The sequence below is a fragment of the Xenopus tropicalis genome, chromosome 6, assembly GCF_000004195.4.
Source record: "Xenopus tropicalis strain Nigerian chromosome 6, UCB_Xtro_10.0, whole genome shotgun sequence".
NCBI classification, from domain to species: domain Eukaryota; kingdom Metazoa; phylum Chordata; class Amphibia; order Anura; family Pipidae; genus Xenopus; species Xenopus tropicalis.
Window position 1 is genome coordinate 142,861,701 of NC_030682.2, and position 26,693 is coordinate 142,888,393.

Sequence of the window (26,693 nt, forward strand, 5' to 3'; positions counted from 1 at the left end):
AGGATTTGGGTAACCCCTACACAGGTGAGATTATATACAGATGGTGCAGAAACTATAGGTAATTATGAATACATATCATATGCAATTACTCCCTCCCTAGCATTTTATTAGTGCAAAAAAAAATCTGAACATCACAGCAAAAATACAATGTGTCTGCCACTGCCTCATGCATTTCAAGCTACTGAGCGCTTCATCAGAGTAGGTGTGGCTGGATTGTATCCCTTTTATACCTATCCTACTGCGCATATACCCATTTCAGGGTTGTACTTGATTTGGTGTTGGGCCACATTGTTTATTATATGCTTAAAACAGAGCAATAAAAGGGATATTTAAACACCAGGGGGCACATTTATTAAAGTACGAATCTGAATCAAAAAATCCGATTATTTCTGGTGATTGCAAAAGTCACGAAAATTCTGTTAGTTTGAATACGAAGATTTTGTACTTATGATCCGAAAGTTCCGAAATTTTCGTATTGAAACAATCGTTTGCGAATGGCGATTCGATAGTCCCTAAATTTTTGTATCCAAATGGGCGGGAAAACCTTTCTGTCTTTGAACCTTCAGTGCATGATTTTGGAAGCCTCCCATAGGGCTCAATGGCACTCTGCAGCTCCAACCCGGCCCAAGGAAAGTCTCCCATTGGGCTCAATGGCACTCTGCAGCTCCAACCTGGCCCAAGGAAAGTCTCCCATAGGGCTCAATGGCACTCTGCAGCTCCAACCCGGCCCAAGGAAAGTCTCCCATAGGGCTCAATGGCACTCTGCAGCTCCAACCCGGCCCAAGGAAAGTCTCCCATAGGGCTCAATGGCACTCTGCAGCTCCAACCCGGCCCAAGGAAAGTCTCCCATAGGGCTCAATGGCACTCTGCAGCTCCAACCTGGCCCAAGGAAAGTCTCCCATAGGGCTCAATGGCACTCTGCAGCTCCAACCCGGCCCAAGGAAAGTCTCCCATAGGGCTCAATGGCACTCTGCAGCTCCAACCCGGCCCAAGGAAAGTCTCCCATAGGGCTCAATGGCACTCTGCAGCTCCAACCCGGCCCAAGGAAAGTCTCCCATAGGGCTCAATGGCACTCTGCAGCTCCAATCCGGCCCAGGTAAAGTCACCATACCGAAGCTTGAATGAATCCAAAATGTTTGTACTCATTGTGACAAATATGGTTGTCGCTCAAATTGACACAAACTACAAAAGAGTTGCGCAAATTAACGAAAATATTGCAGAAAATATGCAAGTTGTAAACTTTAGAAAAACTACATTTTTTGTTATCAGACCTGAGAATGAATGTGCCCCCAGAAGTGCACATTAAAGGGGTTGTTCACCTTCAAATTAACAATTAGTATGATGTAGAGAGTGCAACTGGTCTTTATTTTTATTATTTGCAGTTTTTGAATTATTTATATATGAGGAAGGAAGGCTGAAGGGGCAGAGGGCAGGATGGAAGGGTAGTGGGGAGGCAGAATTGGGGAGGATCGGAGACAGGTTAGAGGCAGTATTATTATTATTAATGTTTATTTATAAAGCGCCAACATATCCCGCAGTGCTGTACAATAAGTGGGTTACATACATTGGACATACAGAGTAACATATAAAGCAACCAATAACCGATACAGGAGGGGAAGAGAGCCCTGCCCAAAAGAGCTTACAATCTACAAGGAGTAACATATAAAGCAACCAATAACCGATACAAGAGGGGAAGGGAGCCCTGCCCAAAAGAGCTTACAATCTACAAGGAGTAACATATAAAGCAATCAGTAACCGATACAAGAGGGGAAGAGAGCCCTGCCCAAAAGAGCTTACAATCTACAAGGAGTAACATATAAAGCAATCAGTAACCGATACAAGAGGGGAAGAGAGCCCTGCCCAAAAGAGCTTACACTCTACAAGGAGTAACATATAAAGCAATCAATAACCGATACAAGAGGGGAAGGGAGCCCTGCCCAAAAGAGCTTACAATCTACAAGGAGTAACATATAAAGCAATCAGTAACCGATACAAGAGGTGAAGAGAGCCCTGCCCAAAAGAGCTTACAATCTACAAGGAGTAACATATAAAGCAATCAGTAACCGATACAAGAGGTGAAGAGAGCCCTGCCCAAAAGAGCTTACAATCTACAAGGAGTAACATATAAAGCAATCAGTAACCGATACAGGAGGGAAAGAGAGCCCTGCCCAAAAGAGCTTACAATCTACAAGGAGTAACATATAAAGCAATCAGTAACCGATACAGGAGGGAAAGAGAGCCCTGCCCAAAAGAGCTTACAATCTACAAGGAGTAACATATAAAGCAATCAGTAACTGATACAGGAGGGGAAGGGAGCGCTGCCCAAAAGAGCTTACAATCTACAAGGAGTAACATATAAAGCAATCAGTAACCGATGCAAGAGGGGAAGGGAGCCCTGCCCAAAAGAGCTTACAATCTACAAGGAGTAACATATAAAGCAATCAGTAACCGATACAAGAGGTGAAGGGAGCCCTGCCCAAAAGAGCTTACACTCTACAAGGAGTAACATATAAAGCAACCAATAACCGATACAGGAGGGGAAGGGAGCGCTGCCCAATCTGCCCAATCTACAAGCTGCCCTGTTACAATCTACAAGATTAGCAGGGATTACAAATTTACTAGCAAATACATTGTCAGTGCTCCTTCCCTCTCTGGTATTTTACCAGCTAAACCAGGTGACAACCCTAATGCCTGGTAACTATGGCAAGTACTCATAGTAACCAGCAGGGAAATAAAGGGCTTTCTTCTTGGCAAAAGGAATAGCTGTGACCAGTAGAAACAAATGCCTCCTAATGGAACAAGAGCAGCCAGTTCACGGGCAGTTATTACGCCATTGCCTCCAGGAAGTGCTACTTCATTCCCGGGTACAACTAGGGATGACAAAACCCGATACACCACACACTTTGGGTCAAACCACCAAAACAAAGTCTTTTTTTTTAATTATCCTTCCCAGACAAAAGCCGAAGCTCCCAGCAGAGACAATAATAACACAGTATTTACACACTAACGCTTTTTATTAGAAGGGTACATGTTCAGTTTAACCCTGACACTTTCTCTCAGAGTTCAGAACTCCCGCTACGTGCCGCGTCACTGCGCTTATATACGTGCGGTCTGACGTCACACTATCGCGATAAGTGAGTTCCGGGATTAGCAGTCCGGCAGGAACCAAGGCTGTGGGCATTACCTGCGCTGCGGGGCGTTTATACAGCGACCCGGGATTGCCGGCTGCGATAAGGATCCGGGGAGTACTGGGGGGCATGCCCGGGGCATTTCATTCCTGGCAACGGAAGCCCCAATCTGAGCCCTGAAATGCCTGCCGGTCAGTGATTACTTTCCCTTTGCCCATGGCTCTGGGCTTTATAAGTGCAAATCCTTGTGGCTTTGGCTTAAAAGGGTTAATTGACATATTGTACAAGTTATTGTTTGTCATTCAATATGTAGGAACGTTTGTAGATTGTAAGCTCTGCGGGGCAGGGAACTCCTTCCCTACTGTGTCTCATACCCCATGGCACTTACTCCCTGTGTATTTATACTTATTTATTGTATTTGTGTGTAATTGTGTATATTATAGGATTAGTTGCCCTTTAAAAGAATGTACCAGGGAATTATACTCCTCTAGGTATAGTAGGAATGTGCTTTAAAAAGTTTATTGAGAAATTCCCCCAAAACCCCACTAGCCCCGCCCACCTGGGCCACTTCCTGCTGGGTGTGCAGGGGGCCCTCTCAGTACACTGCACTGTAGGATGGGAACCAATCAGCAGCTAGGCTGACCTGATAGGGAACTGAAACCTGTCTGTGCTTGTGTGAGTGCAGGGCTGTGATTGGCTCTCCCTCCTACTGTGCTTCTGGCAGGGACACGCCCACTAAATTACTCCAAAGTGCCCTCTTCTGCTTTAGACTTAGTGATGAGGTCTTATGAGGAAAAGAAAAAAGAGAAAAAATAAAAATGTAGTGTAATACTGTTATTACTTCACAATGTGCACTCTCATGTGCTTTTTAACACCAGTGATGACTTTTACTCATATCCCCCTTTTGTGCCCAGTTGTGATATCCCTTTCCGATTGCCAATCTACTTACAGACCCCCTTGGGTTTATATGGCTACTTACAGACCCCCTTGGGTTTATATGGCTACTTACAGACCCCCTTGGGTTTATATGGCTACTTACGGACCCCCTTGGGTTTATATGGCTACTTCCGGACCCCCTTGGGTTTATATGGCTACTTCCGGACCCCCTTGGGTTTATATGGCTACTTCCGGACCCCCTTGGGTTTATATGGCTACTTCCGGACCCCCTTGGGTTTATATGGCTACTTCCGGACCCCCTTGGGTTTATATGGCTACTTCCGGACCCCCTTGGGTTTATATGGCTACCTCCGGACCCCCTTGGGTTTATATGGCTACCTCCGGACCCCCTTGGGTTTATATGGCTACTTCCGGACCCCCTTGGGTTTATATGGCTACTTCCGGACCCCCTTGGGTTTATATGGCTACTTCCGGACCCCCTTGGGTTTATATGGCTACTTCCGGACCCCCTTGGGTTTATATGGCTACTTCCGGACCCCCTTGGGTTTATATGGCTACTTCCGGACCCCCTTGGGTTTATATGGCTACTTCCGGACCCCCTTGGGTTTATATGGCTACTTACACAACCCCTTGGGTTTATATGGCTACTTACACAACCCCTTGGGTTTATATGGCTACTTACAGACCCCCTTGGGTTTATATGGCTACTTACACAACCCCTTGGGTTTATATGGCTACTTACACAACCCCTTGGGTTTATATGGCTTCCAATTGGTTCGCTTGTAGCTCACGACTCTCTGCTTTCCCACCTCTTAATTCCAGGCAGTGTTAGGAACCACTTCCCATGGGTAAATTTCCACCTTTAGCAACTTTAGGTTAATTCCACGGTCTTTCTGTTTCCCTTCCCCTTCTGTGCACTTACTGTGGGATAAATGCATACGCCATATGTGTAAAAACGTAAATACTTAAATATAAATAAAACTTCCCAATACACTCACAAACAGAGTATAGGATGCGCATGTCAGGAGTCACTAATATGGATCAGGCGGCTGCTCCTTTTTCTTTCCCTGTTCCCGACCTGCAGTGTCGTTCCTGGGTTCAGCAGTCCTGCCCTGTATAGTGCTCCTCCTCTGCGTCCTCTCTCACCGCTGACGCGTTTCACCACTTCCGGCTTCCTCCTGAGTGAGGGACACGCCCACCCCTCATTTAAAACACAGACAGGGACCTGAGAGGATCTATAGGGAGCTCCAATAAAGGGGCCATTTTTACAGATAGGATTAAATTTTAGCCCAAAGTGAAACCAGCACCGTATATTATTTATAATTGCCTACAAAATTAGGGTTTTCCCATTTATCTAATATGTCTCCTTTATAAAACCTCCAAAGCCATAGAAGCCACTGGCAATATTTAATTACCCATAAGACATTTGAAGTGTAATTGGTCGGTAATTAAAGGGCAAGAAAAGTTGGGATCCCAGGGGAAGTTGATATGCACCCCCTAGTCAGTCTAGTCAGGCCCCAGGGTGGAGGGGGATACCTTGTATTTGACAGATGAATTTATTAATTTTGCTCAGATTTGAATATGGGAAAATTATGCTTGTATTTAGTTACATAGTTACATAGTTACATAGGGTTGAAAAAAGACCTGTGTCCATCAAGTTCAACCCATCCAAGTAAACCCAGCACACCTAACCCACACCTACCAATCTATACACTCACATACATAAACTATAAATACAACCACTAGTACTAACTGTAGATATTAGTATCACAATAGCCTTGGATATTCTGATTGATCAAGAACTCATCCAGGCCCCTCTTAAAGGCATTAACAGAATCTGCCATTACCACATCACTAGGAAGGGCATTCCATAACCTCACTGCCCTCACCGTGAAAAACCACCTACGCTGCTTCAAATGGAAGCTCCTTTCCTCTAATCTAAAGGGGTGACCTCTGGTGCGCTGATTGTTTTTATGGGAAAAAAGAACATCCCCCAACTGCCTATAATCCCCTCTAATGTACTTGTACAGAGTAATCATGTCCCCTCGCAAGCGCCTCTTTTCCAGAGAAAACAACCCCAACCTCAACAGTCTCACCTCATAGTTTAACCCTTCCATCCCCTTAACCAGTTTAGTTGCAGTCTCTGCACTCTCTCCAGCTCATTAATATCCTTCTTAAGGACTGAAGCCCAAAACTGCACTGCATACTCAAGGTGAGGCCTTACCAGGGACCTATAAAGGGGCAAAATTATGTTCTCATCCCTTGAGTCAATGCCCTTTTTTATACAAGACAGCACTTTATTTGCTTTAGTAGCCACAGAATGACACTGCCTGGCATTAGACAACTTGTTATCAACAAAAACCCCCAAAAACCCCATTAAGGATACCCCCAACACACTACCATTCAGTAGATAGTTTGCGTTTATATTATTTCTACCAAAGTGCATAACTTTGCACTTATCAACATTGAACCTCATTTTCCAGTTTGCTGCCCAGTTATCTAATTTTGTCAAATCGCTCTGCAAAGCGGCACATCCTGCATGGAACTTATAGTTTTGCACAATTTAGTGTCATCAGCAAAAATAGAAACAATACTGTCTATGCCCACCTCCAGGTCATTAATAAACAAGTTAAACAGCAAAGGCCCAAGGACTGACCCCTGCGGTACTCCAGTAACCACACTGGCCCAATTAGAAAATGTTCCATTTACCCCACTCTTTGTACTCTATCCTTCAGCCAGTTCTCTATCCAATTACAAATATTATGTTCTAGGCCAATATTCCTTAATTTGATCATTAACCTTCTGTGAGGTACTGTATCAAACGCTTTAGTTGTATTGAACATTGTACAGGTATCGGACCCCTTATCATGAAACCCTTTATCCAGAAAGCTCCGAATTACGGAAAAGCCCGTCTCCCATAGACTTTCAGAATTTTAAAACTGATTTCCTTTTTCTCTGTAATAATAAAACAGTACCTGTACTTGATCCCAACTAAGATATAATTACCCCTTATTGGGGGCAGAACAATCCTATTGGGTTTATTTAATGGTTAAATGATTCCCTTTTCTCTGTAATAATAAAACAGTACCTGTACTTGATCCCAACTAAGATATAATTACCCCTTATTGGGGCAGAACAGCCCTATTGGGTTTATTTAATGGTTAAATGATTCCCTTTTCTCTGTAATAATAAAACAGTACCTGTACTTGATCCCAACTAAGATATAATTACCCCTTATTGGGGCAGAACAGCCCTATTGGGTTTATTTCATGGTTAAATGATTCCCTTTTCTCTGTAATAATAAAACAGTACCTGTACTTGATCCCAACTAAGATATAAAGAATCCTTATTGGATGCCAAACAATCCTATTGGATTTAATTAATGTTTTATTGATTTTTTAGTAGACTTAAGGTATGGAGATCCAAATTACGGAAATACCCCTTATCCGGAATACCCTTGGTCCCAAGCATTCTGGATAACAGGTCCTATACCTGTATTCAATTTTTTTTCAGGTTGGAAGGCCCATTGCCTTTTAACCAATAGCACCCAGTCAGCAAGTAACAGTTACTGGTTGTTGTTTGAATGCATTTAATTGGTCGCTATGGGCCCCTAGTCTTAGAACTAACACTGGTCTTGTTCATTGGTTCAAAATATATAATCTAATAGGGCCAGCAAGATAATTCCTTTAATGAAATCATTATATATATTTGGTTTATCTTCCATTTGTGTTTGTCAAACAGAAATATGAAGAGGCAAACATTTGCTTTATTTTCCATAATACCAGCATAGGGATTCCCCTGTACTAAGCACAATTGAGCAGGAACAGCCCCCTAAGTTTGCTCATAGCCTGTACAGAGAGATACCATAAAACTATGGCAGCATAGGGATTCCCCTGTACTAAGCACAATTCAGCAGGAACAGCCCCCTAAGTTTGCTCATAGCCTGTACAGAGAGATACCTTAAAACTATGGCAGCATAGGGATTCCCCTGTACTTTACTTGATAATGGAGGATATATATCCTTTTAAATATGTGTGTGCGTGTGTATATATATATATATATATATATATATTTTTTTTTTTTTTTTTTTTAATTGGAAAATAAGTATTTGTGTGACAGTGAGGCATTGCTCTATGTCTGAAATGCAAATGAGAAGTCTGCTTCCAATGCTGCTAATTTCTGACAAATCGCACTGTGTATTTCATTTGGCTTGAGATGAAATGCTTAATTAATAATATCTGAATAATTTACTCTCCTAAATGCTTGTGTGATGTTTAATATTTCAACAGAGAAGTTATTTATTACACACAGTGCTGCGCACTTTCAGTACAATGGTGGCTCTCATAGGCGCTGCAATTTCACTGTAAATATAGGGGAACGGACCTTTGCTGGTTTAAAGGGGAACTAGAACTACGACAGGTGTTTCTCCCAGCCTGTTATGTGTACCTTTACAGCCGAGTTCTTGAATAACGTTTTTGCTTATTTAAAAAAAAAAAAAAAAAAAATTATATATATATATATATATATATATATATATATATATACAAACAAAAATATGAGCCGCACTCGCAGGTCTTAGTGAGCAAATAAAGAAAAATGTATTATAGCATCAAGCTAACGTTTCGGCTGCTTCCACAGCCTTTGATAAAGGCTGTGGAAGCAGCCGAAACGTTAGCTTGATGCTATAATAAATTTTTCTTTATTTGCTCACTAAGACCTGCGAGTGCGGCTCATATTTTTGTTTGTGAATTTTGCTTGGACTCTGCACCCAGGCACCCTATTTCTTCGCTAAACGTGAGTGCCTGTTGCCTTATACTTTTTTATATTTATATATATATATATATATATATATATATAAGTAGTTGAAAGTTGTTTGTAAATGTAATTGCTTTCTGTTCTCAGGTTCTGACTCTTGAAACAAAGTAACGTTTCTCTTCCCATTCTGTTAATAGCTTCTGTATTGTTTCTGGAGTCGCAATCAGCAGTGCATTAAAGGGGCTAGGTTCACCTTTGAGTTAACTTTTGGTTTGTTATAGAATGGCCAGTTCTTATCAACTTTTCAATTGGTCTTCATTATTCATTTCTTATACATTTTAAATGATTTGCCTTCTTTTTCTGATTTTCTGATCTTTCCAACTTTTAAATGGGGGTCACTGACCCCGGCAACCAAAAAACTATTGCTCTGTGAGACCAGTCCAGTTTTATTGTTATTGTTACTTTTTATAACTTGTTTTTCTATTCAGTCCCTCTCCTATTCATATTCCTGTCTCTCATTCAAATCACTCCCTGGTTTCTATGGTAATTTGGACCCTAGCAACCAGATAGCTGCTGAAACACCAAACTGAAAAACTGCTAAACAAAAAGTAAAATAACTGAAAAAAAAAAAACTACAAATAATAAAAAGTGTAGACCAATTGCAAGTTGTCTCGGAATATTAATCTCTACATCACTCAAAGATGAACATCCCCTTTAAATATAAGCAGCTGGATAAACTGCTTTCAGGAGCAATTTACATTTACAACAGCAGGTATAGGAATGTACATTGGAAAGTTGCTTCCGATTTCATTATGCCGACCTGTTTTCATGTGGATTTCCCCTTTAATCTGATGTTTCCCCCTGCACACTGCTTAGTGAAGGCATTTCAGCCCATGTACAATGCAAGGATAATGATTATTACACAGGATGGTTTTAAACTGAAAATTCCCTATGCAGTGTAAGAAGATTATCCATGATGGCTCCAAACCTGTCGTATTATTGTGTTCCAATTCTCTCCCCTTCCCAGCAGCCCATGGTTATATTGCTGCTGCTGCTGCTCTGATTGGCTAGTGAAAGTGCTTGTATTAGTTCTCTATGTTATCAGAGCTTTGCACCAATCCCAGCTCAGTTTGAATGTTTAAGGACACGTCAATCCCAAAAATAAATTTTTGCCTAATAAAAAAACACAATTCCAAGCAACTTTCCAATGTGAAGTTATTGAAAATTTGTAGTTCTTTAAAAGTTATTTGTAAATGGAATTGCTATTGAAAGCAGCATTGGCTGAACTCTTGGTTGTTACTTTTTAAACAATGTTGCAAAGGTTGTACTCCTCCTGCAAGTTAGGTCTGTCAGGCTGCTCCCTTGTGTTACACTATTTCAGTCAGACCCCCAGGGCAGAGAATAGAAAAGGACAGACAGACACTTCTTGTGTCCTGTTATCCAAAATGCTTGGGACCTGGAGTTTTCTGGATAAGAGACCTTTGTGCAATTTGGATCTCCAGACCTTAAGTCTACAAAAAAATAATTTAAACATTAAATAAACCCAATAAGGGGTAATTTTTATTATTACAGATAAAAGGGAATCATTTAACCATTAAATAAACCCAATAGGGCTGTTCTGCCCCCAATAAGGGGTAATTATATCTTAGTTGGGATCAAGTACAGGTACTGTTTTATTATTACAGAGAAAAGGGAATCATTTAACCATGAAATAAACCCAATAGGGCTGTTCTGCCCCCAATAAGGGGTAATTATATCTTAGTTGGGATCAAGTACAGGTACTGTTTTATTATTACAGAGAAAAGGGAATCATTTAACCATTAAATAAACCCAATAGGGCTGTTCTGCCCCAATAAGGGGTAATTATATCTTAGTTGGGATCAAGTACAGGTACTGTTTTATTATTACAGAGAAAAGGGAATCATTTAACCATTAAATAAACCCAATAGGGCTGTTCTGCCCCAATAAGGGGTAATTATATCTTAGTTGGGATCAAGTACAGGTACTGTTTTATTATTACAGAGAAAAGGGAATCATTTAACCATTAAATAAACCCAATAGGGCTGTTCTGCCCCAATAAGGGGTAATTATATCTTAGTTGGGATCAAGTACAGGTACTGTTTTATTATTACAGAGAAAAGGGAATCATTTAACCATTAAATAGACCCTATAGGGCTGTTCTGCCCCCAATAAGGGGTAATTATATCTTAGTTGGGATCAAGTACAGGTACTGTTTTATTATTACAGAGAAAAGGGAATCATTTAACCATTAAATAAACCCAATAGGGCTGTTCTGCCCCCAATAAGGGGTAAAAATTAGAATTACTTTCTTATAATGGAGTCTATGGAAGATGGCCTTCCTGTAATTTGGACATTTCTGGATAATGGGTTTCCTGATAACAGATCCCATAGCTGTACAAATACAATGCCTGTGGGGTCAGTATCCCATAGAACAGCAGCTCACTATATATATATATATAATATTATATTAGCACAGACAAGGAAGGGTAGGAATATTCTATTCACATTCATTCCCATTCATTTTGTTTACGTTTTCTCATTCATCTGTAGAAAAAGGGATCTCTTTGAGAAAAATGTTACTATGTAGGTTTTTGTTCAGCATCTTATGTTTAGCTAATTTGCACATAATTGCAGCCTTAATTAGCAGAGAAAATATTGGCAGACAATTTCTTTTTTTAAGCTAGGCTTGGCAACCTTCTTGTTTGGGAAAAACACTGATGCTAACAATTAGCGGCAGGTTTGCTCTGTTGCACGCTTTTTAAATCAGTTCTTTAAAGGACAACTACACCCTCCAATTTTTCCAGCAGCATTGTATTAAATATACTGACTTGATCTGAACATTCAGCTAAGGGATTTGTTGCCAGGAGAATTAAAGCTTAATCAGGAAGATGGCTATAAATGCTACACGTTATGGTTTGGGCTATTGTATCAGCCCAAGGTGATCATGGCCCTTTGGCAGTAAAGATCTGCGCCTGAAGATTTCTCTATTTTCTACAGCACATGTTCTGGGCTACTATCAGTTACCTGAGCATTAGACAGTGTATATACAGGTATGGGATCCGTTATCTAGGAAGCTGTTATCCAGAAAGATCCAAATTATGGAAAGCCTGTCTCCCATAGACTCCATTTAAATCAAATAATTCATATTTTTTAAAGGGATTTCCTTTTTCTCTGTAATAATAAAACAGAAGATTGTGTTTGATCCCACTAAGGTATAATTACCCCTTATTGGGGGCAGAACAGCCCTATTGGGTTTATTTCATGGTTAAATGATTCCCTTTTCTCTGTAATAATAAAACAGTACCTGTACTTGATCCCAACTAAGATATAATTACCCCTTATTGGGGCAGAACAGCCCTATTGGGTTTATTTCATGGTTAAATGATTCCCTTTTCTCTGTAATAATAAAACAGTACCTGTACTTGATCCCAACTAAGATATAATTACCCCTTATTGGGGCAGAACAGCACTATTGGGTTTATTTCATGGTTAAATGATTCCCTTTTCTCTGTAATAATAAAACAGTACCTGTACTTGATCCCAACTAAGATATAATTACCCCTTATTGGGGGCAGAACAGCCCTATTGGGTTTATTTAATGGTTAAATGATTCCCTTTTCTCTGTAATAATAAAACAGTACCTGTACTTGATCCCAACTAAGATATAATTACCCCTTATTGGGGGCAGAACAGCCCTATTGGGTTTATTTAATGGTTAAATGATTCCCTTTTCTCTGTAATAATAAAACAGTACCTGTACTTGATCCCAACTAAGATTTAATTACCCCTTATTGGATGCAAAATAATCCTATTGGGTTTAATTAATGTTTTATTGATTTTCTTAGTAGACTTAAGATATGGAGCTCCAAATTATGGAAAGACCCCTTATCCAGAATACCCTTGGTCCCGTGCATTCTGGCTAACAGGTCCTATACCTGTACAGTAATGGGCTTATTTATTAATTTTCGAGTTTGTTTTTCTAAATCGAATTAATTCACCTATGTACTGGTCGCTTATTTATTAATAAGCAAAACTGGTTCAAATAAAAAACTGGAATGTTTTTTCCTTCATGAATTTTATTACATTCCCCCATTTGTTCCTTATTAATTAATACAATTTGCCAGGCTGATAAACATGGTAACTTCCTGTGGGCTCTGTGTCAGCATCAGGCTGTTATTGTGCAAAAATAATAACAAAGTAAAAACAGAAGTCATTAAACGTGGCGTGCTAGTTAGAAACTATAGGTTTTGTGAAGGTGAACTGCCCCTTTAATCATGAAAATGCCACAATATCTTGAGAAGCTGACAGTTTTTTCTGACATTTCCCTTGGCTGAGCGGTTCTGCCCTGACGTTCTGCTTATTAGCTGCTTATGCTTCCACTCTATGAGCCCCAGCGCCCATTCATTGTTTAAATATCACGGCGGGGATGGGGTAGAAGCTTCAGTAGAAGGAGCCTAGAAGCTAAGATTGCATACATGTCAATCAGTCGTAATATTCATTATTCCACTGCATTCAAAGCACAGTGAGCATTACCAGGTTCACACACCGGCTCGGAGATACCAACCAAATGGATAGGCTAAATAATTTAAAGGGACTGTATGCCCGCTTTTCAAATGATTGGAACGGATATGGCTTGTGCCAAATGGTATTTTTTGCCTGTTGCTATAGTTGAGAAGAATGTTCTTTGTTGAGGTAAACTGGGCAAACAGAGAAACTGAAGCTACTCCATGTTTCGTACTTCCTGGTTCTTTTATTAAAGGAACAGTAACAACAAAAACATTTTTTTTGTAAGGGTACACGGTGCTTATATCTGCTTCTTTCAACCCTGCGTTTTTCAGTCGGGCTTAGAGAAGCGGATCCACTTGCCTATGCTGCACTATGCTGGTGTGTCTATGAAGATTTTCATTCATCCATGTCATGGTATATCTAGTATAAATAAATTTAAAGCAACTGGACTTGTTAAGTAATCATTGAAGACGTTTCACTACTCATCCGAGCAACTTCTTCAGTTCAACCATGCTGGTGTGTTTGTGTCAGAAACCCTACTATAGCTACTGTTTAGCCACAGGGAAGCCATTCAAGCTGGAAAAAAAAGGCACAGGTTACATAGCGGATAAGAGAGAAGAAGAGAGTAGAATACAATGATGTTTGACAGAGCTTATCTGCTAGCAGTTTTTCAGCTGGTGGAGAAACCATTGTTTCTGCCCTTTTCTGGCTTGTATATGCAAGAATTGAAAGGATTGGAATCCACCTACCCCTGTACCTACCCTTGTACACATGGACAGATTCTGATCCAAAAAATGCTCTTGTGTATTTTTGTCTACAATCTGCCCTGTCTGTGCAATGATACCAATTCTGACAATGTACACATGGGAGGACCAGATGCTGCAAATGGGGTGAAGGGATGGGGGTTGTTTATGCAGAGCTCATTATCTCTAGTTACTAATTCTGATTATAGGGAAGTTAGTAAGTGTAAAATCACTTTGACAGAATTATTATATGTGTGCTTTGGTGTAATTTCCCCCCGCTTCGGGGATATGTATTATATATTCATAGAGCATTCTATGTCGATACACGAAAAAGTTTAGGTTCCTGAACATCTAAATTTTCATTTATTGATCCTAGAAACGCTCTTGAAACTGAGAGAAAACATGCGCTTTTATGGCTCAGTTAAAGATAACGATCTATCTATTCTTTATGTAAATCCTGTATGGGATGCACAAATGTATCTGTTATTCATTTACTTTGATGTGGCTTTGAATTCCCATTTCTGAAAAACCTGGTATTAAGCAGCATTAAAACAAGCCCGGGGAGCTTAAACAGGCATTCCTAGCTCAATACATGGTTTATATCTACTGCACAAATACATAGACCAATCAGTCTCATGCTTTTCTCGGTTCTGATTGTCAGCTCTTTGGGCTAGTGTATTCATCTGAATGTCTAGTGTCTTGTATTAGTTGTCTCCTATACCAGGTCCTATTGACAAAGGTGGGCGCTATAAAATACAATGAACCAATCAGTTTTCTTTAATTCAGCCCCACGGTTCTGCCCTATGGTTGGCCGGATTTCCTCCCTGCACCATTTTTCTGTTGATTAACTGCATAAATGGTGCTCTGGCCATCACTTTTATGTGCGTGCTGCATAAAGCAGTTTGAATGCACAGGTGTGCCCTCATTTTTATGTTTTTCAGCCCCTTAGCGACTCAACTGCAGCCCAGGGCTCACTGAGCACTGACACTAAGTGGCCTAACAAGATCAAAGGATTGCAAGAGATTGCTCAGGACTACTATAGGCCTGTATCATTGCTGGTATAGGGCTGCTGGAGCTGTGGGCAGCTGCTGTAGGTTTAGTATATGAAATCCAGCATTTAGTTCTCCTTTAAAAGGATTAGTTCAGTGTAAAAATGAAACTGGGTAAAATAGACAGACTGCGCAAAATACAAAATATTTCTAATATAGTTAGCCAAAACAGTAATCTATAAAAGCTGGAGTGAGCAGATGTCTAACATAATAGCCAGAACTCTACTTCCTGCTTTCAGCTCTCTAACCTCTTAAGGTGGCCATACACAGGCCGACTTTAGCCTTAGACCGATTCGGCAGCTTATCGGCCTGTGTATGGGCACTACCGCTGGGCCTGTCCGACCGACATCTGGCCTGAAATTGGCCAGATTTCGATCAGGCAGGTCTGATTTTTAGTCAGATTGGGGACCGCATTGGCTCGTTGATGCGGTCCCCGAACCGATGGATGCCTCTATCCTTTGTTCTAATGCGATTGTTTGGCCCCATCGCCAAACGACTGAATTTTCTAGATATCACCCACCTGTAGGTCGGATCGGGGACCGCATCGGCTCGTTGATGCGGTCCCCGAACCAACTGCCCCATAACCACAAATGTAATCCGATCGTTTGGCCCCAGGGTGAAGTTGTCTAATGCCAGGCAGTGTCATTCTGTGGCTACTAAAGCAAATAAAGTGCTGTCTTGTATAAAAAAGGGCATTGACTCAAGGGATGAGAACATAATTTTGCCCCTTTATAGGTCCCTGGTAAGGCCTCACCTTGAGTATGGGGGGCAGTTTTGGGCTCCAGTCCTTAAGAAGGATATTAATGAGCTGGAGAGAGTGCAGAGACGTGCAACTAAACTGGTTAAGGGGATGGAAGATTTAAACTATGAGGTGAGACTGTCGAGGTTGGGGTTGTTTTCTCTGGAAAAGAGGCGCTTGCGAGGGGACATGATTACTCTGTACAAGTACATTAGAGGGGATTATAGGCAGTTGGGGGATGTTCTTTTTTCCCATAAAAACAATCAACGCACCAGAGGTCACCCCTTTAGATTAGAGGAAAGGAGCTTCCATTTGAAGCAGCGTAGGTGGTTTTTCACGGTGAGGGCAGTGAGGTTATGGAATGCCCTTCCTAGTGATGTGGTAATGGCAGATTCTGTTAATGCCTATAAGAGGGGCCTGGATGAGTTCTTGATCAATCAGAATATCCAAGGCTATTGTGATACTAATATCTACAGTTAGTATTAGTGGTTGTATATATAGTGTATGTATGTGAGTGTATAGATTGGTAGGTGTGGGTTAAGTGTGCTGGGTTTACTTGGATGGGTTGAACTTGATGGACACTGGTCTTTTTTCAACCCTATGTAACTATGTAACTATGATTCGCTCACTTGGCGACATCGCCAAGCGAGCGGATCTTATAGTGTATGGGCACCTTTAGTTTGTGAGCACCCAGGTCAGATTTAAATGCAAACTAACTGAACAGTTATGTCCCATATGGCCCCCCCCCTCAAGTCACTGATTGGTTACTGACCGCTAACGAGAGCTGTAAAGGAGGAAGTAGTGTTCTGGCTATTATGTTAGGCAATAATGTAACCCATAAAGGCTGGAGTGAGCAGATGTCTAACTATATTGAAAACATTTTTTATTTTGCCCAGTCTTTTACCCTGTTTCATTTTTACTCTGAACTGTTCCTTTTAAGGTTAGTAGTGAGAAGCTCATATACAGTATCTGCCGGACCATTTAAAGCTCAGGTTATTTTATGTGTGAGCGTAAAACCTATTTTACTCATTTTGGGAAACAGCAGGCTTGTTTCAGAAACGACGGCTAATTAAGCCAGTGCCAGCGTGTATATAGTTTAGGCCCAGCATTATATAGGGGGCTGAGCTTGCTCTAATGAGACGGTACAGGCAGACTGTTCCCGACGCACATTGCAATCAGCACTAACACTCCGTTCTGGGCTTTTAAACTTCTCTGCCCTACTTCCCTGCCTAACAAAAGATTTGCATATGCAGATTTTTTTTTTTTCCGCAAGCTAACGTGTCGCCAAGTCATTTTCAGATCCATGAAGTGCTAGCATTCTCGAGCAGCGCGATAATGAAAAAAGCTGCCGATTGCGTTGGGGGAAATTAGTCATTGCCAATATTCCCTTTTTTGTGCAAAAATAAATCAGTCCCAGGCTCGGTTTTAAATTACCGATGGGATCACGGACGATCCCTCAAAGTCCTGACGTATTAAGAAAGAATCCTGCAAGTAATTAGGATTATAGGTCTTGTTTAAATTAAAAAAAAAAAAAAAGTCTTCGATAATGAATTTAAGGCAAAGCAATTAAAGCCTGGAAATGGGGGGCTGCTGCTGCGTCAGTCAATTAATTCATAGCTTATTAGAGGAATATCTGCCCTTGGAAATATTGCTGTTTATTTGTAATGAAACGTTTGGATAATTGCACTGCGTAAATCCATTCTAATGGGGTTTTTAAAGTGTTTGTAGTGACCGTAAAGGAACAGTAACACCAAAATGTGAAAGTGTTTTTTTTAAAGGGGACCTGTATAATAAAAGTCCTTTGGAAATTAAACATGAAACCCAAATTCTTTTTTTTTATTCAATCATCCATACCTGTTATAAATGTATTGAAAAATCTGAGCTGTCAATCATATATTGCCTGCCTTGCCTCTATGCCGAAGGCATAGAGGCGGGGCAGGCAATATATGATTGACAGCTCAGATTTTTCAATTACAATTACTTTCATTTTCCATTCAGCACTTCCTAGAAAGCAAATACATTAGGTTTTGGGGGATACAAAGCTATGTGTTGGGGGATACAAAGCTATGTGTGACTATAAAAAGAAAGTGATTGTAATTGAAAAATCTGATCTGTCAATCATATATTTCCTGCCCCGCCTCTATGCCTGTGGCATAGAGGCGGGGAAGGCAATATATGATTGACAGCTCAGATTTTTCAATTACAATTACTTTCATTTTCCATTCAGCACTTTCTAGATAGCAAATGCATAATATTTTGGGAGGATACAACTTGCTATAATAACAATGTACACAAAATGGCGGCTGGCTGTGACTAAATTCCAACACAGTAGGAAAAAGAAATTCAATTTATACTGTGTAAGTAAAGTTTATTTTGCTCAACTAACATGACACAAAAGGATTTGGAATTATTTCTTAGGGTGACAGGTCCCCTTTAAAGTAATTAAGTCCCCGAGGACTTCCTTATAATATATAGTGAATAAAGTACCCCCTATTGTAACATATAGGGATATTATAAGCCCCCGAGGAGTTCCTTATAATATATAGGGAATAAAGTGCCCCCTATTGTAACATATAGGGATATTATAAGCCCCCGAGGAGTTCCTTATAATATATAGTGAATAAAGTACCCCCTATTGTAACATATAGGGATATTATAAGCCCCCGAGGAGTTCCTTATAATATATAGTGAATAAAGTACCCCCTATTGTAACATATAGGGATAATAAAAGCCCCCGAGGAGTTCCTTATAATATATAGTGAATAAAGTACCCCCTATTGTAACATATAGGGATATTATAAGTCCCTGAGGAGTTCCAAGACCATATAAAAAAAACGAGTCAGAGGGCTTTTATTAGGGATGCACCTATTCAGCTTTTTTGGACTTGGCCGAACCCCCCCAATTGTTTGCAAAGGATTTGGCTGAATACCGAATCCAAATCCTAAACGGAACGGTTACATGTTCCTTAGCATATGCTAATTAGGGTACAGAAGGGTTAAAAAAAATTTCAACTTCCATGTTTATGTGACAAAAAGTCACGTGATTTCTAGGATTCAGAGTCGGTTCAGCCAGGAGCATGGATTCAGCCGCATCCAAATCCTGCCAAAAAAGGCCGAATCCTGAATTCGGTGCATCCCTAGCTTTTTTATACAGTTCATGGTGACTTCTTATATGCTCATATTTTACAACAGGGGGTACTTTATTTATTATAATAATCAAGTTTTAGTAAGTCATGTGACAGAAATGACATCGCTAAGCTCCGATAATAACTGATGACATCAATAAGCACCATTGATAAGGATATAATTTAAAGTTGGGTCCCATAGGGAAATGACCAAACTGTATATTATAAAGATATAATTTGGGCTTGTGCTGTTCTCTGATGGGTAAAAAACAAATGAGCAAGAAATGTACATGCCCAGTGGCTCTCTCTCTAAAACTAATTTGCCTTTAGTTTCTTTCCTCCTCAGCAACAAAATCTCTCGACAATAATTATTTTAGCAGCTTAATAAATTGTCGGCACTTTCCTAGCGAGCAGTGCTCCCTCCTGGCTGCGCGAGGCAGCAATAAGCACCGATCTGTCTCGTGCCTGAATGCCTAGTAGGGAGAGACGGGCATGGAAAATACCAGCTTGTCAGAAGGCATCATGTACTTGTGGGTGACCTTAGCATCTTCTAACGCTGTCTGTTATATATTTTTTTTCAGTTCAGATGTTCTGGTTTATAGAGAACTGCAGTCGGAGGCTTGGGAACACAAGCTTTGATAATGCCAAACAGTAAATACCAAAATATAGAAGGCGAGCTCTAACTGTAATTAGGAGATAGCCGAGACGGCCGAGTGAGATATCTGGCAAATTCATGGGAAGATTGTGAGACAGCCGAGCTGCTCCCGGAGGAGACTGGTACTGTCTCTAGGGCAGCGGTTCTCAACCTGTGGGTCGGGACCCCTTTGGAGGTCGAACAACCCTTTCACAGGGGTTACCTAAGACCATAGGAAAACACAGATGGGCTTAGGAATAATTTTATGGTTGGGGGTCACCACAACATGAGGAGCTGTATTAAACGGTCACGGCATTAGGAAGGTTGAGAACCACTGATCTAGGGTGACTTGTTTTTTTTTTTGTGCGAGAGCCAAATAGGGGCCAGGAACTTAAAAATATGTAACCGCTTCTGGAGATAAATTGGGTGTTTTGGGTGCCATTGCCGCCTACTTTTTAATGGGAAGTGGGTGTTTCAGTTCAGCGTTCAAAATGGGCTTACTTGTGCTTATGCATTAGACATAAAGGGGTACCCAGTCCAAATACCCTTTTTCATAATTAAAAAAAAAATAAAAGTACAGATATGGGATCCCAAAGAAAGAATTATGGAATAGCTGTCTCCCATAGATTCCATTGTAAGATAATTTCCTTTTTCTCTGTAATTATAAAACCGTACCTGTACTTGATCCCAACTAAGATATAATTACCCCTTATTGGGGGCAGAACAGCCCTATTGGGTTTATTTAATGGTTAAATGATTCCCTTTTTTCTGTAATAATAAAACAGTACCTGTACTTGATCCCAACTAAGATATAATTACCCCTTATTGGGGCAGAACAGCCCTATTGGGTTTATTTCATGGTTAAATGATTCCCTTTTCTCTGTAATAATAAAACAGTACCTGTACTTGATCCCAACTAAGATATAATTACCCCTTATTGGGGGCAGAACAGCCCTATTGGGTTTATTTCATGGTTAAATGATTCCCTTTTCTCTGTAATAATAAAACAGTACCTGTACTTGATCCCAACTAAGATATAATTACCCCTTATTGGGGGCAGAACAGCCCTATTGGGTTTATTTAATGGTTAAATGATTCCCTTTTCTCTGTAATAATAAAACAGTATCTGTACTTGATCCCAACTAAGATATAATTACCCCTTATTGGGGGCAGAACAGCCCTATTGGGTTTATTCAATATTTAAAGAAGAAGAAAAGTCATTTTGGCATTTTACTGCCAATAGATTCGCCACATTAGTGGCACCTAGAACGCTATATTTATTCAGCAGAAAGGTTTACCATACCTGAGTAAAGAGCCCAAGAAGCTCGCTCTGTGTGTTTAATATAGCAGCTGCCATTTTAACTTGGTCTCAGTAGCTTTCTGCTGCTTGTAGCATAAATCACACATTCTGATGGAAGGGTGAGAAAATTCTTTTGCATTCCTATGGGAGGGGGAGCAGGAGAAGGGAGAGAGCAGATAGCTGTGCAGACTCCGGCCCAGGGAATGAAGGATTTTTCCGAGACAGGAAGTCTGACACAGAAGAACATGTGTACATAAAATAAGACAAGAAATGCTGTGTTTCTTTTGATAGAGGACTCATTGCAGCATTTCTGCGAGTGCTTATGGCTGTATTTACATAGACCTTTCTGATTAAGCTTACTTAGTTTTTACCTTTTCTTCTCTTTTAAATGATTTTTAGCAGACTTAAGTTATGCAGATCCAAATTATGGAAAGACCCCTTATCCAAAAAACCCCATGTCCCGAGCATTCTGGATAACAGGTCCCATACTTTTTACATGTAATTGTTAACAACTTTTAATACATGTAATTCATAATTGTGTTATATTTTAAAGCATAAAACATACCAGAAAGCTGGGCAGCTAAGTGGCAGATGAGATTTAATGTGGATAAATGTAAGGTCATGCACCTGGGATGTAAAAACATGCAAGCCCCGTATAACCTTAATGGGACTGCACTAGGCAAATCCATAATGGAGAAGGAGCTTGGAGTCCTTGTAGATAATAAACTTGGCTGTAGCAAGCAATGCCAGGCAGCAGCTGCAAGGGCAAACAAGGTTCTGAGCTGTATTAAAAGGGGTATAGATTCACGGGAGGAGGGGGTTATTCTTCCCCTTTACAGAGCACTGGTAAGGCCCCATCTAGAATATGCTGTTCAGTTTTGGTCTCCAGTGCTCAAACGGGACATTATTGAGTTAGAGAGGGTCCAGAGAAGGGCAACTAAGCTGGTAAAGGGTATGGAAAGTTTCAGTTATGAAGAAATACTGGCCAAGTTGGGTCTGTTTACACTGGAGAAGAGGCGCTTAAGAGGTGACATGATAACTATGTATAAATATATAAGGGGATCATATAATAACCTCTCTAATGTTTTATTTACCAGTAGGTCCTTCCAACGGACACGAGGGCACCCACTCCGTTTAGAAGAAGGGAGGTTCCATTTAAATATTCGGAAAGGATTTTTTACAGTGAGAGCTGTGAAGTTGTGGAATTCCCTCCCCGAATCAGTCGTACTGGCTGATACATTATATAGCTTTAAGAAGGGGCTGGATGGATTCTTAGCAAGTGAGGGAATACAGGGTTATGGGAGATAGCTCTTAGTACAAGTTGATCCAGGGACTGGTCCGATTGCCATCTTGGAGTCAGGAAGGAATTTTTTCCCCTCTGAGGCAAATTAGAGAGGTTTCAGATGGGGTTTTTTGCCTTCCTCTGGATCAACTTGTAGTTAGGCAGGTTAGGTATAGGCATTATGGTTGAACTTGATGGACGTATGTCTTTTTTCAACCCAACTTACTATGTTACTATGTTACTATGTTATTGGCTCGTGATAATAGCGCTAGGTAGTTTGTGCGTCTATGGGGGAAGATTAGGTGGTATGCTTCTCAGGGGCAGATGTAATTCTCTATAAGTCCTGGGAGTCAGCCCCAGGGGTAACAGTTATAATAGTGACATTCGGTGCATCCCTATTAAAATTGTGTAGAGGCATAGTCACGCCATACAAATGTTTTGGACTCCACATTTGTCAAAAAGAAGGCATTTTGGGGCATTTTGTGACCCCCATGATCAGCCATTTACCCCTTAGTGTTCAGAATTGGGGGAAGATCTTCTTTTTTTAATCACTCTGAGTCTCTCAGCACAACTGAAAGGTTCACAAATGAATTGCCCTTTCCCTTTGTATAGGAATACAGATCCTTTAGCTGATCGTCTACAATTCCTTTAGGGTAAGCTATTGCTCATGTCTTTTCTCCCTTTCCATTCAGGCATTTCAGGTTTTATTTTTGAAATGACATTGAGGTGCCCTTGTTTATAGCAGCAGAGCCTGCATTTATATTGATCATTTAGCCTCTGTGGCTTTCACCTGGCCATTGTTTATAAGCTATAAACCCAGGAACAACGAGCCTCTAAACGAACGATCCTACCATGAAAAGGCTTCATAAAGAAACATTCAAATCAGCAGCTACAATTCCGAATGTAGATTTCTAATTCCATAATGCCATACATAAGCAAGCCTCTACGTAGGAAATCTCAGATAGCAAGGCCATCCTATGCTGAAGGTTTTAGTTATTTCATTTTCAGCTTAGGAACGCTCCTGTTTGGAATTTCAGCAATGATTTGGTTGCTAGGGTCCAAGTTATCTTAGCAATCAGGGAGTGGTTTGGATGAGAGACTGTTATATGAATAGGGGAGGGTCTGAATAGAAAAGAAAGTTACAAAAAGTAACAACAATAAGGGGTATATTTAGCATGATGTGTTTTTTTGGCTGCTGGGGTCAGTGACCCCCATTTAAAAACTGCCGAGTTGGAAAAAGAAGGCAAATAATTCAAAAAGTAAAGTAATGGAGAGCTATTAAAGTTGCTAGGAACAGGTCATTCTATAACATATTAAATGTTAGCTTCAAGATGAACCACCCTCATTAAGATCAACCCGTATCAAAGCAAAATTCTTTACAGCAACATATCCATTTGGGCTTGTGAGGATATAATAGGATAGCTATTAATACCCCAACTAGTCTATAGCACAGGAGATTGAGGTTGTCTATAAAGCTCCAGCTACAGTTGGCTCAAAAAAGTCTTTCATTTGACTAGAAGGGGGCTGGTCCAACTCCCATTTTAATGAACCAACTGAAAAGCCCCATGTGGGACTCTGCAATGCAAAACTGAGCTTCAAGGCTTTCTGTGTATCTAGATAAGCTTTGGTCATGTGATCATGGGTTCCTCTGTGCTTTTTTTTTACAGATTTTGGACCCATTATTCAGAATGCTCGGAACCTGGGGTTTTCTGGATAAGGGTCTTTCCATAATTTGGATCGTCATACTTTAAGCCTGCTAAAAAGTCATTTAAATATTAAATAAACCCAATAGGGCTGTTCTGCCCCCAATAAGGGGTAATTATATCTTAGTTGGGATCAAGTACAGGTACTGTTTTATTATTACAGAGAAAAGGGAATCTTTTAACCATGAAATAAACCCAATAGGGCTGTTCTGCCCCCAATAAGGGGTAATTATATCTTAGTTGGGATCAAGTACAGGTACTGTTTTATTATTACAGAGAAAAGGGAATCATTTAACCATTAAATAAACCCAATAGGGCTGTTCTGCCCCAATAAGGGGTAATTATATCTTAGTTGGGATCAAGTACAGGCACTGTTTTATTATTACAGAGAAAAAGAAAATCATTTTTAAAAATTAAAATGATTTGCTTATAATGGAGTCTATGGAAAATATCCTTTCCGTAATTTGGAACTTTCTGGATAATGGGTTTCCGAATAAGGAATCCCATACCTGTAAATGTGTTAATGTATTATTTTGTATCTATCAAATTTTCTTTAGTTACAAATCCAACATAAAGACTCATTTACTGCAGTTTACTACTGCCCTGTAAATGAACCAAGCAATGCATCTTTCCCCAGATATCTAGCCTTGTTGTGCCATGTTTCCTACTTTTCCCAAGACCTCCAGCCTTGTTGCACCATGTTTCCTACTTTTCCCAAGACCTCCAGCCTTGTTGTGGCATGTTTCCTACTTTTCCCAAGACCTCCAGCCTTGTTGTGGCATGTTTCCTACTTTTCCCAAGATCTCCAGCCTTGTTGGGCCATGTTTCCTACTTTTCCCAAGACCTCCAGCCTTCTTGCACCGTGTTTCCTGCCTTTCCCCAGACTGCCAGCCTTTTTGCCCCGTGTTTCCTACTTTTCCCAAGACCTCCAGCCTTGTTGTGCCATGTTTCCTACTTTTCCCAAGACCTCCAGCCTTGTTGCGCCATGTTTCCTACTTTTCCCAAGACTGCCAGCCTTGTTGTGCCATGTTTCCTGCCTTTCCTCAGACTGCCAGCCTTTTTGCCCCGTGTTTCCTACTTTTCCCAAGACCTCCAGCCTTGTTGCCCCATGTTTCCTACTTTTCCCAAGACCTCCAGCCTTGTTGCGCCTTGTTTCCTACCTTTCCAAAGACCTCCAGCCTTGTTGCGCCATGTTTCCTACCTTTCCGCAGACCTCCAGCCTTGTTGTACCATGTTTCCTTCTTTTCCCAAGACCTCCAGCCTTGTTGCCCCATGTTTCCTACTTTTCCCAAGACCTCCAGCCTTGGTGCGCCATGTTTCCTATCTTTCCCCAGACTTGCCAGCCTTGTAGCACCATGTTTGCTACCTTCCCAAGACCTCCAGCCATGTAGATCCGATGCCGAATCTTGGCAATGACGCTACCTACTGTTTGAAAGCCTTTCCCAAGTGTCCTGCACTAAACACTGCCACACACAATGTATTTTACAGCTCAAGCTGTAGCTTATATAGCCGTCTATTTTTAAGAGACAGCTTGCCGTAACAGCCAAATAATACTGCTGAGAGATCTATGTATTTTTAGGAACAGTCACTTATCTGGTAACCATAGGCAAACGTTCCTTGGAGATCTAACAAGTTTCCATTGTGGATCGTATGGCCGCTCTCAGCATTGTTACTAGAAACTGATACGCTGGGTTTCCAGGTGTTCAATAGCTTTGATGTCACCTTGTAATTATGCGCAGTCCTGTCCTCGTTTCCATCCATCGTAATTAATCATCTGATGCACCGAGCCAGGAGGGAACCTCAATGTCAGGAAATAGTTTAGGACGAGAGTAGAATATTTAGGGAAAAAAAGAAGGCATTACAACCCCCCAAGTCCACTTTAGCTCTAGATAATGCTTGGTTATAGCCCTGTAGAGACTGAGGAAAGGACCTATGATTTCAATCCTGCGTGGGAGCCTCGTCTGTTAACCTGCGCAGGTATGTACTGCACATCACCTCCACCGGGCTTCAGTAGCGCTGGCACAACAACAGCAGTATAGCTTATGTCAATTGTCGGGGCACTTAAAAGGGACACTGTCATGATTTTTATTGGGTACTTTTTAGTCCTAAATGACACTGTTTACATAGCAAATAATTCCCTCCAACAAATTCTTGAACCAACAAATGTATTTGTAGTTGTAATATTGGTGTGTAGGCGCCATCTCAGTGCCTTGTGCCTGAGTCTGAGCTTTTAGCCAGCGCTACACATTAGAACTGCTTTCAGCTAACCTATTGTTTCTCCTACTCCCATGTAACTGGAGGAGTCCCAAGCCAGACTTGGATTTCTTACTATTGAGTGCTATTCTGATACCTACTGGGAGCTGCTATCTTGCTCCCTTCCCATTGTTCTGCTGATCGGCTGCTGGGGGGGATATCACTCCAACTTGCAGCGCAGCAGTAAATTGTGCCTGAGTCTGAGCTTTCAGAAGGAGCCAGCGCTACACATTAGAACTGCTTTCAGCTAACCTATTGTTTCTCCTACTCCCATGTAACTGGAGGAGTCCCAAGCCGGACTTGGATTTCTTACTATTGAGTGCTATTCTGATACCTACTGGGAGCTGCTATCTTGCTCCCTTCCCATTGTTCTGCTGATCGACTGCTGGGAGGGGGGAATATCACTCCAACTTGCAACTTATCAGAGCACATGACCGTGGCACCCTGGGAAATGAAGAATATGGATAGCCCCATGTGAAATTTCAAAATTCAATATAAAAAAAAACTCTTTGCGTTTTTTAAAAACCGATATTGCAATGCAGGATTCTGCCAGAGAAGC

The 26,693-nt window shown here is 40.8% G+C and overlaps 1 protein-coding gene across 1 annotated transcript in view; it reads left to right on the forward strand.

Annotated features, from left to right (window-relative positions):
- Nucleotides 1-3,106: 3,106 nt before the first annotated feature.
- Nucleotides 3,107-26,693, forward strand: part of efr3a (EFR3 homolog A) — a 96,870-nt gene continuing 73,283 nt past the window's right edge. The window contains exon 1 of the mRNA XM_031903528.1: nucleotides 3,107-3,319. Within this exon, the coding sequence (XP_031759388.1) occupies nucleotides 3,310-3,319 (10 nt within the window). The 5' untranslated portion in view covers nucleotides 3,107-3,309. The remainder of the gene's footprint in view (nucleotides 3,320-26,693) is intronic.